The sequence below is a fragment of the Perognathus longimembris genome, chromosome 15 (genome assembly GCF_023159225.1).
Source record: "Perognathus longimembris pacificus isolate PPM17 chromosome 15, ASM2315922v1, whole genome shotgun sequence".
Taxonomy (NCBI): Eukaryota; Metazoa; Chordata; class Mammalia; order Rodentia; family Heteromyidae; genus Perognathus; species Perognathus longimembris.
This window is the reverse complement of record NC_063175.1, coordinates 35,526,037-35,539,483: the sequence shown is the minus strand read 5'-3', so window position 1 is coordinate 35,539,483 and position 13,447 is coordinate 35,526,037. Positions and strand designations below refer to the sequence as shown.

The 13,447-nt window shown below is 38.0% G+C and overlaps 1 protein-coding gene across 1 annotated transcript in view; it reads right to left on the bottom strand.

Moving 5' to 3' along the window:
• The window catches only part of Pik3c3 (phosphatidylinositol 3-kinase catalytic subunit type 3), a 100,185-nt gene extending 95,001 nt beyond the window's left edge, over positions 1-5,184 (bottom strand). Inside the window, exons 1-2 of the mRNA XM_048363129.1 lie at positions 5,030-5,184; positions 1,500-1,688 (exon numbers count right to left, since the gene is read on the bottom strand). Coding sequence (XP_048219086.1) covers positions 1,500-1,688; positions 5,030-5,097 — 257 coding nt within the window. The 5' untranslated portion in view covers positions 5,098-5,184. The remainder of the gene's footprint in view (positions 1-1,499; positions 1,689-5,029) is intronic.
• Positions 5,185-13,447: the final 8,263 nt, after the last annotated feature.

Here is a 13,447-nt window from a genome sequence, read left to right as displayed (position 1 = left end):
CTAAAATCAACAAAAAGCAAGGGTGGGGTGCAACTCAAGTGGTGAGGGCCAGTTGAATAACTAAGGTTCTGGGTGCAAACCCCAGTAGAAACAAATGAACTAATTTTAAAATTTCAACCTCTTAGAAATCATACATGGGAACTTTTACATCCTCACAAATGCATATGTAAGTCATAAAGACTTAGATGTTCATTATTCTTTCTACTTTTGTAGTTGGAATTTTCTGGAACAAAAAGTAATTATAAAGAACTTATACTACTAAAATAGAAGTGTGTGTGTGTTTTTGTGTGTGTATGTGTTTGCTGATCCTGGGGCTTGAACTAGACAAACCCCAGGTGCTATTCCTCGGCTTTTCTGTTTGCTTTACCACTTACGCTACAGGTCCATTCCAGCTTTTTGGTGGCTAACTGAAGATAAGATTGTCATGGGTTTCCTGCCAGGGCTGGCTTTGAACTATGCTAACAGATTCTTAGTAGCCTAGGATTACAGGCATGAGCTACCAGTACAGAACTTGTAATAGATTTTTTTGTAGCCAGATCACCAAAGCTGAGGCTTTTTATCTTTGAAAAGCTTTTTCTGGCCTCAAAGGGCACTACTTGTAGAAAAAAGGTTGTATGCTCCAAGGCAGAGTGGCTGTCTACACAGTATACCCCTCATGACCACTTTCATGAACACTGTGAGCAACAGCTCCTTCCTTAGAAGCACACAACGTATATATGGCACAAAGAACACCAGAATGCTGAATAATACATACTGGCTGAGTACTGGAAGTCTTCTAAAATGTCTACCAAGTAAGAAATATCAAAAGGTTAAAGAACCAGAATATTGTTCTTGGGGGGGAAAAAGAATTATGTTTACTACCCTTCATCTCACATATTTTACTAATATGCCAGGATGAATGAGCCATGAATCTGAAGAGGAAAGAAAGATTTTTATGGAAGACAAAAACCAAACTTTTATCTGAACAGACAGTAAAAGCTCTAATTTCAGAGATTGGATTTCTAAACTCCAGGCTGCATACTTGAGACTACATAAAAGGTCTTGTGTTCAAGGGCACAAATCAGTATAGAGAATTTTTAAATATTTCACAATAAAGTTTGGTTTGACTCAGTTGTAAATCAGTAAAAAAAAAAAACTAGCAAAATGTCAATATGTTGATTACAAATATTTGCTCCCACTTCAATTCCAAGTATAGTGCTTCAACTGAGCATGTTACTGTTTTAAACTAATCAGTGTCTAGGGAGGAAGAGTTATGTGGGGGGAGGGAGCTGTGGATTACAATATACTTCACACATGTAGAAAAGTCAGAATCATATCTCCCTTTGTATAGCTAATGTATGCTAATAAAAACTAAACTTATCAGTGCCTCTATGCATAAAATTCAAAAATGTCTTCATCATCTCTACTAAATTATTCCTATAATCAGCAACTATAACATCAAGAAATGGGAGAACATTGTGTAATCAACCATATGAATGGAGAAAAAAAAGCAAACTTACTTCCATCTTGTACTAAATGCCTTGTAGGATGTTCTCACTGGTAAGGCCAGGGGTTTCCCTTCTGCAAAAACTTGACAAGTAACATAAAGATCAGAGCATGTCTCCTGGTACAGCCCTGAAAACTTCAACATTGGGTCTTCTAGGACAGCTTTATAACTCTTTTGTTCTCTCTTCCCTTCCAAACTTCCACTGAAAACACAAGAACAAACATTTACACATTTTCAATACATATGCAACAATAAAAAAGAAAAGGTTGTGCTTGTCAAAGTACCTTTATATTACCTAAAGAACATTTTCCCAAATAGAAAATTAAAATTACTTTTACATGTAAAGGTCTCAAAATCTTAACATATCCAAGATTAATCCATCTGCAGCAACCTATCTGTCTGTTTTAGGTATCAATCTTAAACTCTGCCACTGACTCTTAATCCATTTCAGGAAATGAACAATTTTCCAGATTTTGGTTTCACCTCACTCATTTCAAACTGGCCAATTCTTCAATTCTTCCATCAAATATTTACTGTAGTAGACATATGGGCCCAGAAATAAAGGGACACAATCAATAATGCAGCATTGCAAGAGCATGCTAAGTTATTGCTTCTTGAGAGAAAAACTTACTTTTAAATAAATATTATCTTGTATTCTGTCCTCTTTTCTTCCCTATGTATATGTGCTATCTGTTCATTTCTTAAAGTTATAAAAGACAGTGTTACAAATCATGAGAGACATACACAGGGCATGTGAAATAAAATAGGACATATTTCTTTAAAAAATAATTCTTGGACATCATGACTATGTCATTTATTTTATCAGGCATTTTATATGTTCTTTCTTCATTTTTACCATGTTCCATTTTATAAATGAGGAAATAGAGATTCAGAGATCAAACTCACTGTCTGAAGTCAAAGTAATAGAACTGAGAATAAAAATAATAGAACTGAGAATAAAAACTATAGCAAGAAGGCCAAAGTCAATCTTCTGGATGATAAGTGAAAGTCTCAGGCGCCCTTAACTTGCCTCCAGGAAAAGTCTAAACTGAACCCAAACAATAATACATAGGAGATGGTCACAAAAAAGTAGCAATCATTTCACGGATAAACAATATACAATCTGTTTCTCCAGGTTGAACTCTGCACCATCCAATACTCCCCAGAATTCCCACCAACAAAAAATAAATAAATAAACAAATAACTGTCACCAGATAGTTCCCAACATTGAGTATCCCCAGCCCCCAGAACAGACCCTGGTCAGTTATGACAATATGAAGATTAAATACCAGACTTCTTCTACCTGCAAGAGTAAATGTTCCCACCTGCTCAACTGTTTCTGATCTCAGTTTTGAGGTAATCATCTCTGGAAATCTACTATGTGCCACTATTTGAGACAAAACAACCTAAACATCTGTTAACTGAAGGTGGAGGTGGGTGCTGGTGGCTTAAGCCATTAATCATAGGTAGTCAGGAGGCTGAGATCTGAGGATAAGTTTAAAGTTTAAACCAGGGAAGATAACTACGAGACATATTTCCAACTAAGCAGCAAACGCTGGAAATGGAGGTGTGGCAGAAAGCCTTTCTTTATTCAAAATGATAAATGACAAACAAGAGCTCCTACTGAGTTCAATTCTGAGTAAGAGAAACCCACAGAAATGAGACTAAAAGTGACTGGACTTCCCAACAATAGGAAAGAATAGAATAAAATACAACTTGAACAATAGAATAGAAAAGTTTTAGCAGATAGATTCAATAACTTGGTGAGTAACTGAACAGATGAATGTTAGTAGAAGAAGGTCATTATGACTCACTTTTCTGTATTAAAAAAATATGGGTCAGCAGTCAGTGGCTCAGATTTGTATTCCTAGCTACTTTGGAAAATGCTATCTAAAGGTCGAGGTTCAAAGTCCCTCCAGGCAGATACATATGTGCAACTCTTACCAATTTAAAAAGCTAGAATTGAAGCTGTGGCTCAAGAAGTCAAGTCCCAGACTTAGGGAAGGAGGAGAAATGCTAAACAACAGCTCACTGACCCTAATCTGAGGCTCAGTACTGGAGGGAAAAAAAAGATGGATTAACAATCTTCAAAGTAAGGTAAGAGATCTGGGTGCTGGTGGCTCATGCCTGTAATCCCAGGTACTCAGATGGCTGAGATCTGTGGTAAAATCTGAGGAATGTAGTGGCTTAAGCCTATAATCCTAGCTACTCAGGAGACAGATCTGAAGACAGGCAGAAAAGTACTGTAAATTACTTATCTTACTGATCTACTATCTTACTTAACTACTACTTACTTATCTCCAGTAAACTACTCTAAAAAGCTGAAGTGGTGCTGTGGCTCAAGTGGTACAGATCTAGCCTTGCACACAGAGGCTCAGAGACAGCACCCGAGGCCCTAAGTTCAAGCCACAGGAACAGAAAAAAGAAAAAAAAAAAAAAACGGGGGGAGGGGAGTGTTAAGAGAAATCAGAACTAGAGCAGAACTAAAATGATCTCAACTCTGGACAATTTTTATAATGCTTTGGAACACATCAAGTGTCATGTTTCCTTGACACTGAGAAATGGGAAAATGTATTTGTTACATACTGCATCCCTTTAACATACAATTATTAATATTTACTAAAATTAAATAAAAGTTTGTTGACTATGGATTATACTGTAGTTATTTGTAACCTGTGACAGGTATGACAATATTTCTATACAACTCTAGTAAGATCACTCCTGTTTCTTATTAGTAAATCGATTCCATTATTCTCATTTGCATATGTCTTGACTTTTACTTTAAACACGGTGTCCCAAGGCATTCTCCTGAAGGCCTCTTTCATCTTCTTGGTCCCTTTACAATGATCTCTTCCATTCCCTCTCAACTTCTCAGCCAACACTCTCAATGGATGCCTCCACTTGTCGATGCTGTAAACACTACACCCACTTGCATTAATCCACATCTGCCTATACCAACTTTCTATTTTCTGCAGTCTTCATTCCGCTGCCTGTTCTAAAATAAAGATCTCTCACTTGTTAATGGCCAGGGAATAAGTGCAATACGACCCGATTACTTCCTGTATAAAATGAGATTGCAATAATCCCTCAAAATACTGAAAACCCAAATAATCTCGGTGTTTGTCAACAGCGTGTAAACTTAAAGGGCTTATACTGTACTTATAGCTGTTCTCACAGGCCAACTACTCAAAATGTATTTTTTTTTCTGCCAGTCCTGGGGCTTAAAATCAGGACCTGGGCGCTGTCCCTAGGCTTCTTTTGCTCAAGGACAGCACCGTATCATTTGAGCCACAGCACCACTTCCAGCTTTTTCTGTTTATGTGATACTGACAAATCGAAACCAGAGCTTCGTGCATGCCAGGCAAGCACTCTACCACTAAGCCACATTCCCAGCCCAGACCTCAAACTTTCTGTGACCACAGCCCGCTCGGCAGTCCCAATTCAGAGGGTCTCCGTCTTCCCTGACCGTTCCCACCCTGACAGACTCCGGTCAAGCCGTCCCGACCGCCCGGCTACGCCACTCCGTTTCCAGCGGTCTCTTACATCTTCAGCTGCACGTTGATATCCAGGTCACAACTGTAGATGTAGTGAAACTTCTCCCCTTCCCCCATGGCAACCACCGTAAAAGCAGAATCTCCGGAGTTAAATTTAAGCACAGAAAAACCGCCGAGACTAAACCCGTGGAGATCTTGCTACTTTGGCGCTTCCGGTTCTGTCGCTCCACTGGAGCGCTACCAATCACTACTCGGAACGCAAGCAAAACGCGCCGGAAGTCCCCGCCCTAGAGGCACTGATGCGCATGTGTGAACCCCCTCCACCATCTTTCTAAAGGGCAAACAGAATGCCGGAAATACCTCCTATAGAGTTACATTCCAATCTTCCTGTTTGCCTTTTTCTTTTCCTTGTTGGTTTTTCCGATTTTTTTTAGATAACTCATTTGTGCTTGAGCTGTACCTAACAGCAATCTGAAAGGAATTCGATTCAAAAGTGGTTGTAACACTTATTTTGGGACAAAATTATGTTACAAAAAATATAATTGGTACACTAGTATATAGTATACTATTTATACTAATTATAACATACTAGTATATCATAATATAAATACTAGTTATATATAATTATATTAATGATATATATTATATGGTATGTATACTAATTATATATAATTATACTAGTTTACTAATATGCTAGTAATATATACTAGTATACTGTATACTACATATACTACACACTTTAGTATATATATATACTTACAAAGTAGACTATAGTACTACATATATACTATATTATATACTAGTATTTATGATAGTAAAATACACTATAGTAATATTTATACTTACATATAGTATAAAATATTAATATCATCATTTTAGTGGAATCCTTTTGCTTTGTTTTGTTTTACATTAGAGAAAGGAGTGGACAAAGAGGAACGAAATTTGGGTATAATTTCTGGCAATACCAATACTTAAGCCATTTAAAAGAAGTATTTCAGTGCTGTCTGTACTAGGTAGATGTAATAAAGCTTTCAATACCCAATGCTAATAAGAACACATAAATTTCCAGTATACAGACAGTATACAGCCCAAGAAATGTGTGCCCTCTGAGTTCTTAAATGTTTGTATTTATACTGTTCAATATAATCCAAAATTGTAAGATTTATTCTTACTGGGTTAAAACTGAAAGCAAAAATATATGTGCCACATAATTTTGTCTTTCTCCAGTCTAACACATTGCTAATTTACTATTTATTGTTTATAACTGTTGATACTGAAAAGTCCTGTGTTCTATATATTTACTTCCCATGTTCTACATATTTTATTTACTTATTTTTACTTATTCACTTACTTATTTTTTACCTTTATTTTTACTTCTAAGTGCAACAAAATAGAATAATTAAATTGTCAAAGACTTTCAAAATAGGCTAAAAGGTGCCTTGTTATTTAAACTGGAAGAAAAAAAATGGAGAATACGCCATAATTTTCCCAAATTGAATTCTCAAAAAATATTGGTGGAATCAAGAAAAGAATACAGGGGCTGGGGATATGGCCTAGTGGCAAGAGTGCTTGCCTCCTATACATGAGGCCCTGGGTTCAATTCCCCAGCACCACATATACAGAAAATGGCCATAAGTGGCGCTCTGGCTCAAGTGGCAGAGTGCTAACCTTGAGAAGAAAGAAGCCAGGGACAGTGCTCAGGCCCTGAGTCCAAGCCCCAGGACTGGCCAAAAAAAAAAAAAAAAAAGAATACAGACAGATCAAAGGAAAACAAATCAAGTTTTTACTCAACAAAACTAAGCAAACAAAAAGCATGTTTTTAATTTGGGTGGGTTATACATTAATCTATCAGTAGAGAAACTCCTAATCCTTAGACAATGATTTTACCTGGGTAAAATGAGCAAAGCCTGCCAAAAAAAAAAAAGTAACCATCAACATTTTCTTACCAGATATCTTTTTCTTTTCTTTTAGTGCTGATCCTGGGCCTTGAACTTGGGACCTAGGTGCTGTCCTCTGAGTATTTTGCTCAAAGCTGGCACTCTATCACTTGAATCATAGCTCCACTTCTGGCTTTTTTGGTGAGGAACTGGAGATAAGAGTCACTAGAACTCTTCTGCCCGAGCTGTCCCTGAACCTGGATCCTCAGATGTCAGCCTCCCGAGTTGCTAGTACTACAGACATGAGCCACCAAAGCCAGACTTCCTTTCATTCTTTTTACATTTATCTATTCAAGAAAAGTCCAGGGACTGGGAAGGTAGCTTAGTGGTAGAGTGCTTGCCTAGCATTCATGGAGCCCTGGGTTTAATTCCTCAGTACCACATAAAAGAAAAGGCTGGAAGTGGTTCTGTGACTCAGGTGGTACAGTGCTAGGCTTGAGCAAAAGATGCTCAGGGATAGTGCCTAAGCCCTGAGTGCAGGCTCCAGAAATGGCAAAAAAAAAAAAAAAGTCCAAGGAATTTGAAAGAAGATAGCTCCTCCACCACTCCAAAAGAGAAACAAGATTGGCATCTCTTGTGATCCTTAATCTTGTAATTATCTTCAAAAAGAATCTAAAATAGTTGTGGTAGATGGCATTTTTCTTTGTTTACTTTCTGGTTTTAACTTCTGAGTCTGGTTCCTTTGATATTTGTTACAAAATAACATAAATTCTCTATGTCATCATCTATGTATACTGCCTTTGAATGATTTCTAGTGCTCAGATCTTAGAAAGTAGAACTGAAGAATGATCTTAATACTTATATTGAGTCAAAGTTTAAAATTGTTTCATTGGGTATCCATTCAGTTTAAGTATTAAGAGTTTTGAGTCCTTTTTTTGTTATAATTTGGCAGTATTCAAGTTTGAACTCAGGGCCCAAACTTGCTACCTAGTATTATACCACTAACCCACCCCTCCAATTGTTTTTGCCCCAGTTATTTTGAAATAGGTTTTTACTTTTCTGCCTGGCATGTGCCTGGATGAGATTCTGCTGTTTTATGCTTCCCCCATATCTGGAATGACAGTAACCATATTCAGCTTTCATATATTAAGGTATGGTCTCACAAACTTCTCCCTGAGCAGGTCTGGAACTGAGATCTTCCTCAAGTCAGCATCCCACATAACTAGAATGACAGGCACAGGCTACCTGGCTGCACTGAATCTGAATCTTCTAATATGCTGTCTAACATTATTTAATTAGGGGATAGGGAAGCAAAAATATGTTTCTAGTGACAAAGATTTCTCTAAAAAAAAAACAACCTACATTTTTGCAAGGCTCCAATGCCTCATGCCAGTAATCCTAGCTACTCAGAAGGCTAAGACCTGAGGATTTTAGTTCAAAGCCAGCCTAGACAGGAATGTTCATGAGCCCCTTGTCTCCAACAAACTACTCAGAAAAAGCAAGAAGTGGTTTTGTGGTTCAAGTGGTAGAGTGATGGCTTTGAGTATAAAGAGGCTCAAGGACAATGTCTAGGTTCTGAGTTCAAGCCCCAGAACTGGACAAAAAAAAATCACCTGTAGTGTATATACCATGACAACTGATCTCCATATTTCAGGCAGCATATGGCTCATGGAGAAAACAGACAGCAAGACTGAGTGGTATAGTTATGAATTCCTAATCACCAAGTTCATCCCGGCCAAATTGTTCTGCATTCTTTATTTCTCTTGTATAAGTGCAATATACATCTGAAGACCTATGTTTGTTTTCCTTGAGGCACAAAGGAAGATTACATTCTTCAACCTCCTTGGTAGATTTATTGTAGCCATAGGCAGGAATCTGATAAATGGATTATAGACAAAACAAAAGTAGAACTAGTCCAGCCCCAGCCCTCTTTCTCTTTCCTTTAAGTCCTAGCTGGGTATAGAAGGGGTTTTTTAACTGTATTTTTTGTCTTTTCTTTCTTGGTACTGGGGATCGAACCCAGGATGTTACACTTGCTAGGCAAGCACTTTGCCACTGAACTACATCCCAGCCCAGGTATAGAAGTTTAAGATGTGACCTCTGAGGTTCTAAACTACAATATAGAAAGATTCCACATCTCTATATCATTGTGTGGCAAGCAAACATAAGATTGAATGTGATATAAACAAGAAATAAGAATATTTTGTGGGCTGGGAATATGGCCTAGTGGCAAGAGTGCTTGCCTCATATACATAAAGCCCTGGGTTCGATTCCTCAGCACCACATATATAGAAAATGGCCACAAGTGGCGCTGCAGCTCAAGTGGCAGAGTGCTAGCCTTGAGCAAACAGAAGCCAGGGACAGTGCTCAGGCCCTGAGTCCAAGGCCCAAGATTGGCAAAATAATAATAATAATAATAATAATAATAATAATAATAATAATATATTTTTAAAAAGAATATTTTTTTTTCATTTTATTTTGTGTCTGACATGGGGCTAGAACTCAGGGCTTGGGCACTGTCCCTGATCTTTACTACTTTGAGCCACAGTTCCACTTCTGGTTTTCTGGTGGTTAAATGGAGGTGAGAGTCTTAGGGAATTTTCTGTCTGGGTTGGCTTGGAACTCTTTGTTAGTTAGTAAAGATTATTATGAAACAGGGAGGGTGTACTAGTATAAAATGTAACCGTGGCTAAAGAGAAATCATCTAGCTGTCCCAATTGGAGGCCTTTGTTTGGCAAGGGAAGGATGGATGCCAGCTAACAAGAAATGGGTCATTGCTTGTGATCAGCGAGAGAAACATATTTATTTTGCTCTTGTTAGGCCTAAATTGAAACCCAAGGAAAAAAATTAGGGGCACTGGCAGTTATTATGCTGTGATTATTTGGGGCAGATGGCTGTGGAGATTATGGTTTGACTTCTTGGACTGGCTCATTGAAGAATGTGGGTCAGAGTATCATTTTGTAAGTTCTGGCCTTTGTAAATTGCAGGTTTAATCTTGCAAGGACAAAGACCATAGTCTTTGACCAAAGTCAACACTGTGGACAACAGTATTCTTTGGTCCCACAACTATTACATTTTAATTTCCCCTTGCTTTGATTGCAAGGTTCTATCTAGTCTTGTCTGCAAATCACAGCATTTGACTTCCTTTCTTTCCTTGAAGGCTGTCATGAGAAAAATGAAGTCTGGAGTCTTTATAACCATCTGGAAATCCTGGGGTGTGAGTTTGATAATGAATGCCAAGATTTGGAAGCTGACAGAATGGAAGAACAAAGGTGCTGCATCTTTGATAAAATTCTGGGGCTTGGGCTGGGAATATGGCCTAGTGGCAAGAGTGCTTGCCTCCTACACATGAAGCTCTTGGTTCGATTCCCCAGCACCACATATATATGGAAAACGGCCAGAAGGGGCGCTGTGGCTCAGGTGGCAGAGTGCTAGCCTTGAGTGGGATGAAGCCAGGGATGGTGCTCAGGCCCTGAGTCCAAGGCCCAGGACTGGCCCCCCCCAAAAAAAAAAATTTTCTGGGGCTGCTGAATAGCTCTGGGGTCATCTATATCTGGATTAGTTATTAGGTAAAAGCTAATATTTATAAATTCTAATGTTTCAGATAAAAATATTAGGTGAAATTTCTGTTTATACAACTGAAAGTATACTAACACAATACGAATCAGTCCCTCAGCAAGTTTTTTCTTAAAATACTTGTCTTCTATCAACATAAATTATCTACTTCTTGAATGGGTGTAATGACGCATGCCTATAAAACCAACTCTTGGGAGGCTAAGACACGGAAACAGTATTTGAGGACAGCTTGGGCTACAGGGAGATATACTGTATCAAAAGTTAAGAAGTAAAACCTATTCTTGTATTCATCTGTCACAGCACTTTCAACAGTTTCTATCATAGAACTTTGGTTGTGGGCACCCTGGCTTACACCTGTAAGCCTAGCTGCTTTAAAGGCACAGATCAAGTAGGTTGCAGTTGGACACTAGAAGTTCAAGAGAGCCTCTCTCAAGAGAGAAAGCTGGTCCTGGTTCTTGTCACCTGCCATCTCAGCAAACACAGGAAGTCCAAATAGAAATATTTCTGTCCCGGCTGGCCCAGGCAAGAAAGAGAGACCCATTTCAAAAATAATGATAGCCAAAAGAAGTGGTGGCATAGTTTTAGTGGAAGAGTAACTGCCTTGTTAGTACAAAGCCTTGAGTTCAAACTCTAGTACCACTAAAAAATACTTTTTGGATTGATAGTTGTCTTGATCACTAAATCCCAAGGTATGTTACTGTGAAAAAACAACTGACTTTTTCTCTCAAAGTGTGTTGCCTAAATGTTCTTGCTTTGGCCTGGTGGCCTGGCCCTTGCTGAGGGAAAGTGGAAATGCTTAAGGATAAGGTAGGAGTTTCTAAATGAAAGGTTTGCCTTAAACTCTTCTTTTTCCTCCAAGATAGAATTAAGACACATCTTAGATTGTTGAAGCAATATCAGAGGGTGTGCATTTTTTTTCTTAACTTTATTTTATTGTAAGGGTGATTACAGTTACATCAGTAAGATAAATAGTACATTTCTTATTGAAGAGCCAGACTTTGAAGTCAGGCCCCACTTTACCATGCGAACCCCACTTTACCACGTGAACCTGAGATAAGCAGGCCCTGTGAGCAAACCCAGGACAAGCTTATTAGGGCCCAGCCAGTTGAGAACTTTAACCACTGGAAATGCTTAATTCTAACTGCCCCCAGAATGCCTTGAGCCCTGAGCCAATCAGATTTGTACCTGTGTCCTAATCTGGCTTGCTTGAACACCTGATTGTTGTAACTTTGTCTTTTGCCTTTATAAGCCCTGTGTAATCTCAGCTCGGGGCTGGCTCCTAACCTCCACTGTGTCAGTGGGTAGGACAAGGCTCGCTTGAATAAAGTCTTGCCTTGCTTTTGCATTTCGGAATGTCTGAGTCTCCGTGGCCTTCTTGGTGGTCGTTTCGTGACTTGGCATAGCACTTATCAGACATTGTTAGTCATCCTTGGTTTTCTCCCACTTTCTCCCACCACCCTGACTCCCTTCTCCACCAAGTTGTAAAGTTCATTTCCAACACAGTTTCTTGTGAATATTGCTGTGGTGTTGGTTCACCCTTTGTACTTTGTCTCATCATTTTGTTATTCCCCTTCTTGTCCCCTAATCAGATAAACATATATATATATATAAACACACACACACATACACACACACATATATGTGTGTATATGTATATATATATATACATACATATATATGTGACACAAGGTACCAAAATAAAAAACAGTGACTACAGGGGATAAACCAAAGGGGAAGAAAAGAGAAATAACTGCACACAGTACATTAAACAAAAAAACAAAAAATTGCTGGTTTCCTTTATCTTGGAGTTCATTTCAGTTAGCCTCTCAGTAGTTGAATGAATCAAGAAAATGTGGTATATATGTACAATGGAATTCTATGCTTTCATCAAAAAGAATTACATCACTCCACTGGTAAGGAAATGGAAGGACTTGGAGAAACTCATATTAAGTGAACCAAGCCAGAACCAAAGAAACTTAGGTTCCATGGTTTCCCTTGTTTGTAATAATTAGTATATGTCTAGAATAGGCCTACCAGAGGATCACAGTAGCTCAATAGCTACGTACATATGACCATATAAAATGATACTAATTGAAATCGGTGTATGTTTTGAGATTACTTGTGTAAAGTTTCAAAGCGTTTTAATGGTATTCTATGTAAATACATTTTATTTAGTTCAAACTAGCCAATTTCAGGTAGATTATGAAGTTGAGCTCAACCAATCTGAGTAGAGGGAGATGGGGCCAGCTGCCTGCTTAATAAATAGGGGCACAGACTGAGTGCTTGCTTGCCAGGTTTGTGGGTGGTGGTGCACCCTCCTATGAAAGTAAATTTTGCCTTGCTGAAAACAATTCTATTTTTATGTCTATTGTGGTTCCAGTGCTTCTTGGAGAACATACTTATAATGTCAGAGGAAAATACATGTCTCTTTTATTTATTAAGTATTTTGAAATGAATGTTTGTGTCCTTCATATATCAAATGGGGAAGTGCTGCCTGTAGTCAAGAGGTATTTAAGTTATGAAGGTGAAGCATTTATGAATGGGTTTAGTGCCCTTGTGATTATTGCTCAGAGATCTTTCATATGTTCTTATCATTAGAGGATAAATATGAGAAATTGGCATTCAACAGCTTGGAAGAGGACCCTCTCCTGCACAGGGCACTTTGATCCTCAGAATTCTAGTCCCTGTAATCATAAGAAATCAATATTTGTTGTTCATACCACATGGTCTGTGGTCATTTGTTACAGTAACCAAAAGCAACCAAATATACCATGGTACCATGTTGCTTTTTTAGTTCTTGGCCAAGAACATGTTTGAAAAAAATAATGACAAGAGGAAATACAAGGACACTTGAAAAATTGCCTATAATTTAGGTGATTATATATATATATATTTATTTATTTAATTGTTTTGACAAATTAATGACGAATATGTTACTATATATATATATATATTTTTTTTTTTTTTTTTTTTTTTTGGCCAGTCCTGGGCCTTGGACTCAGGGCCTGAGCACT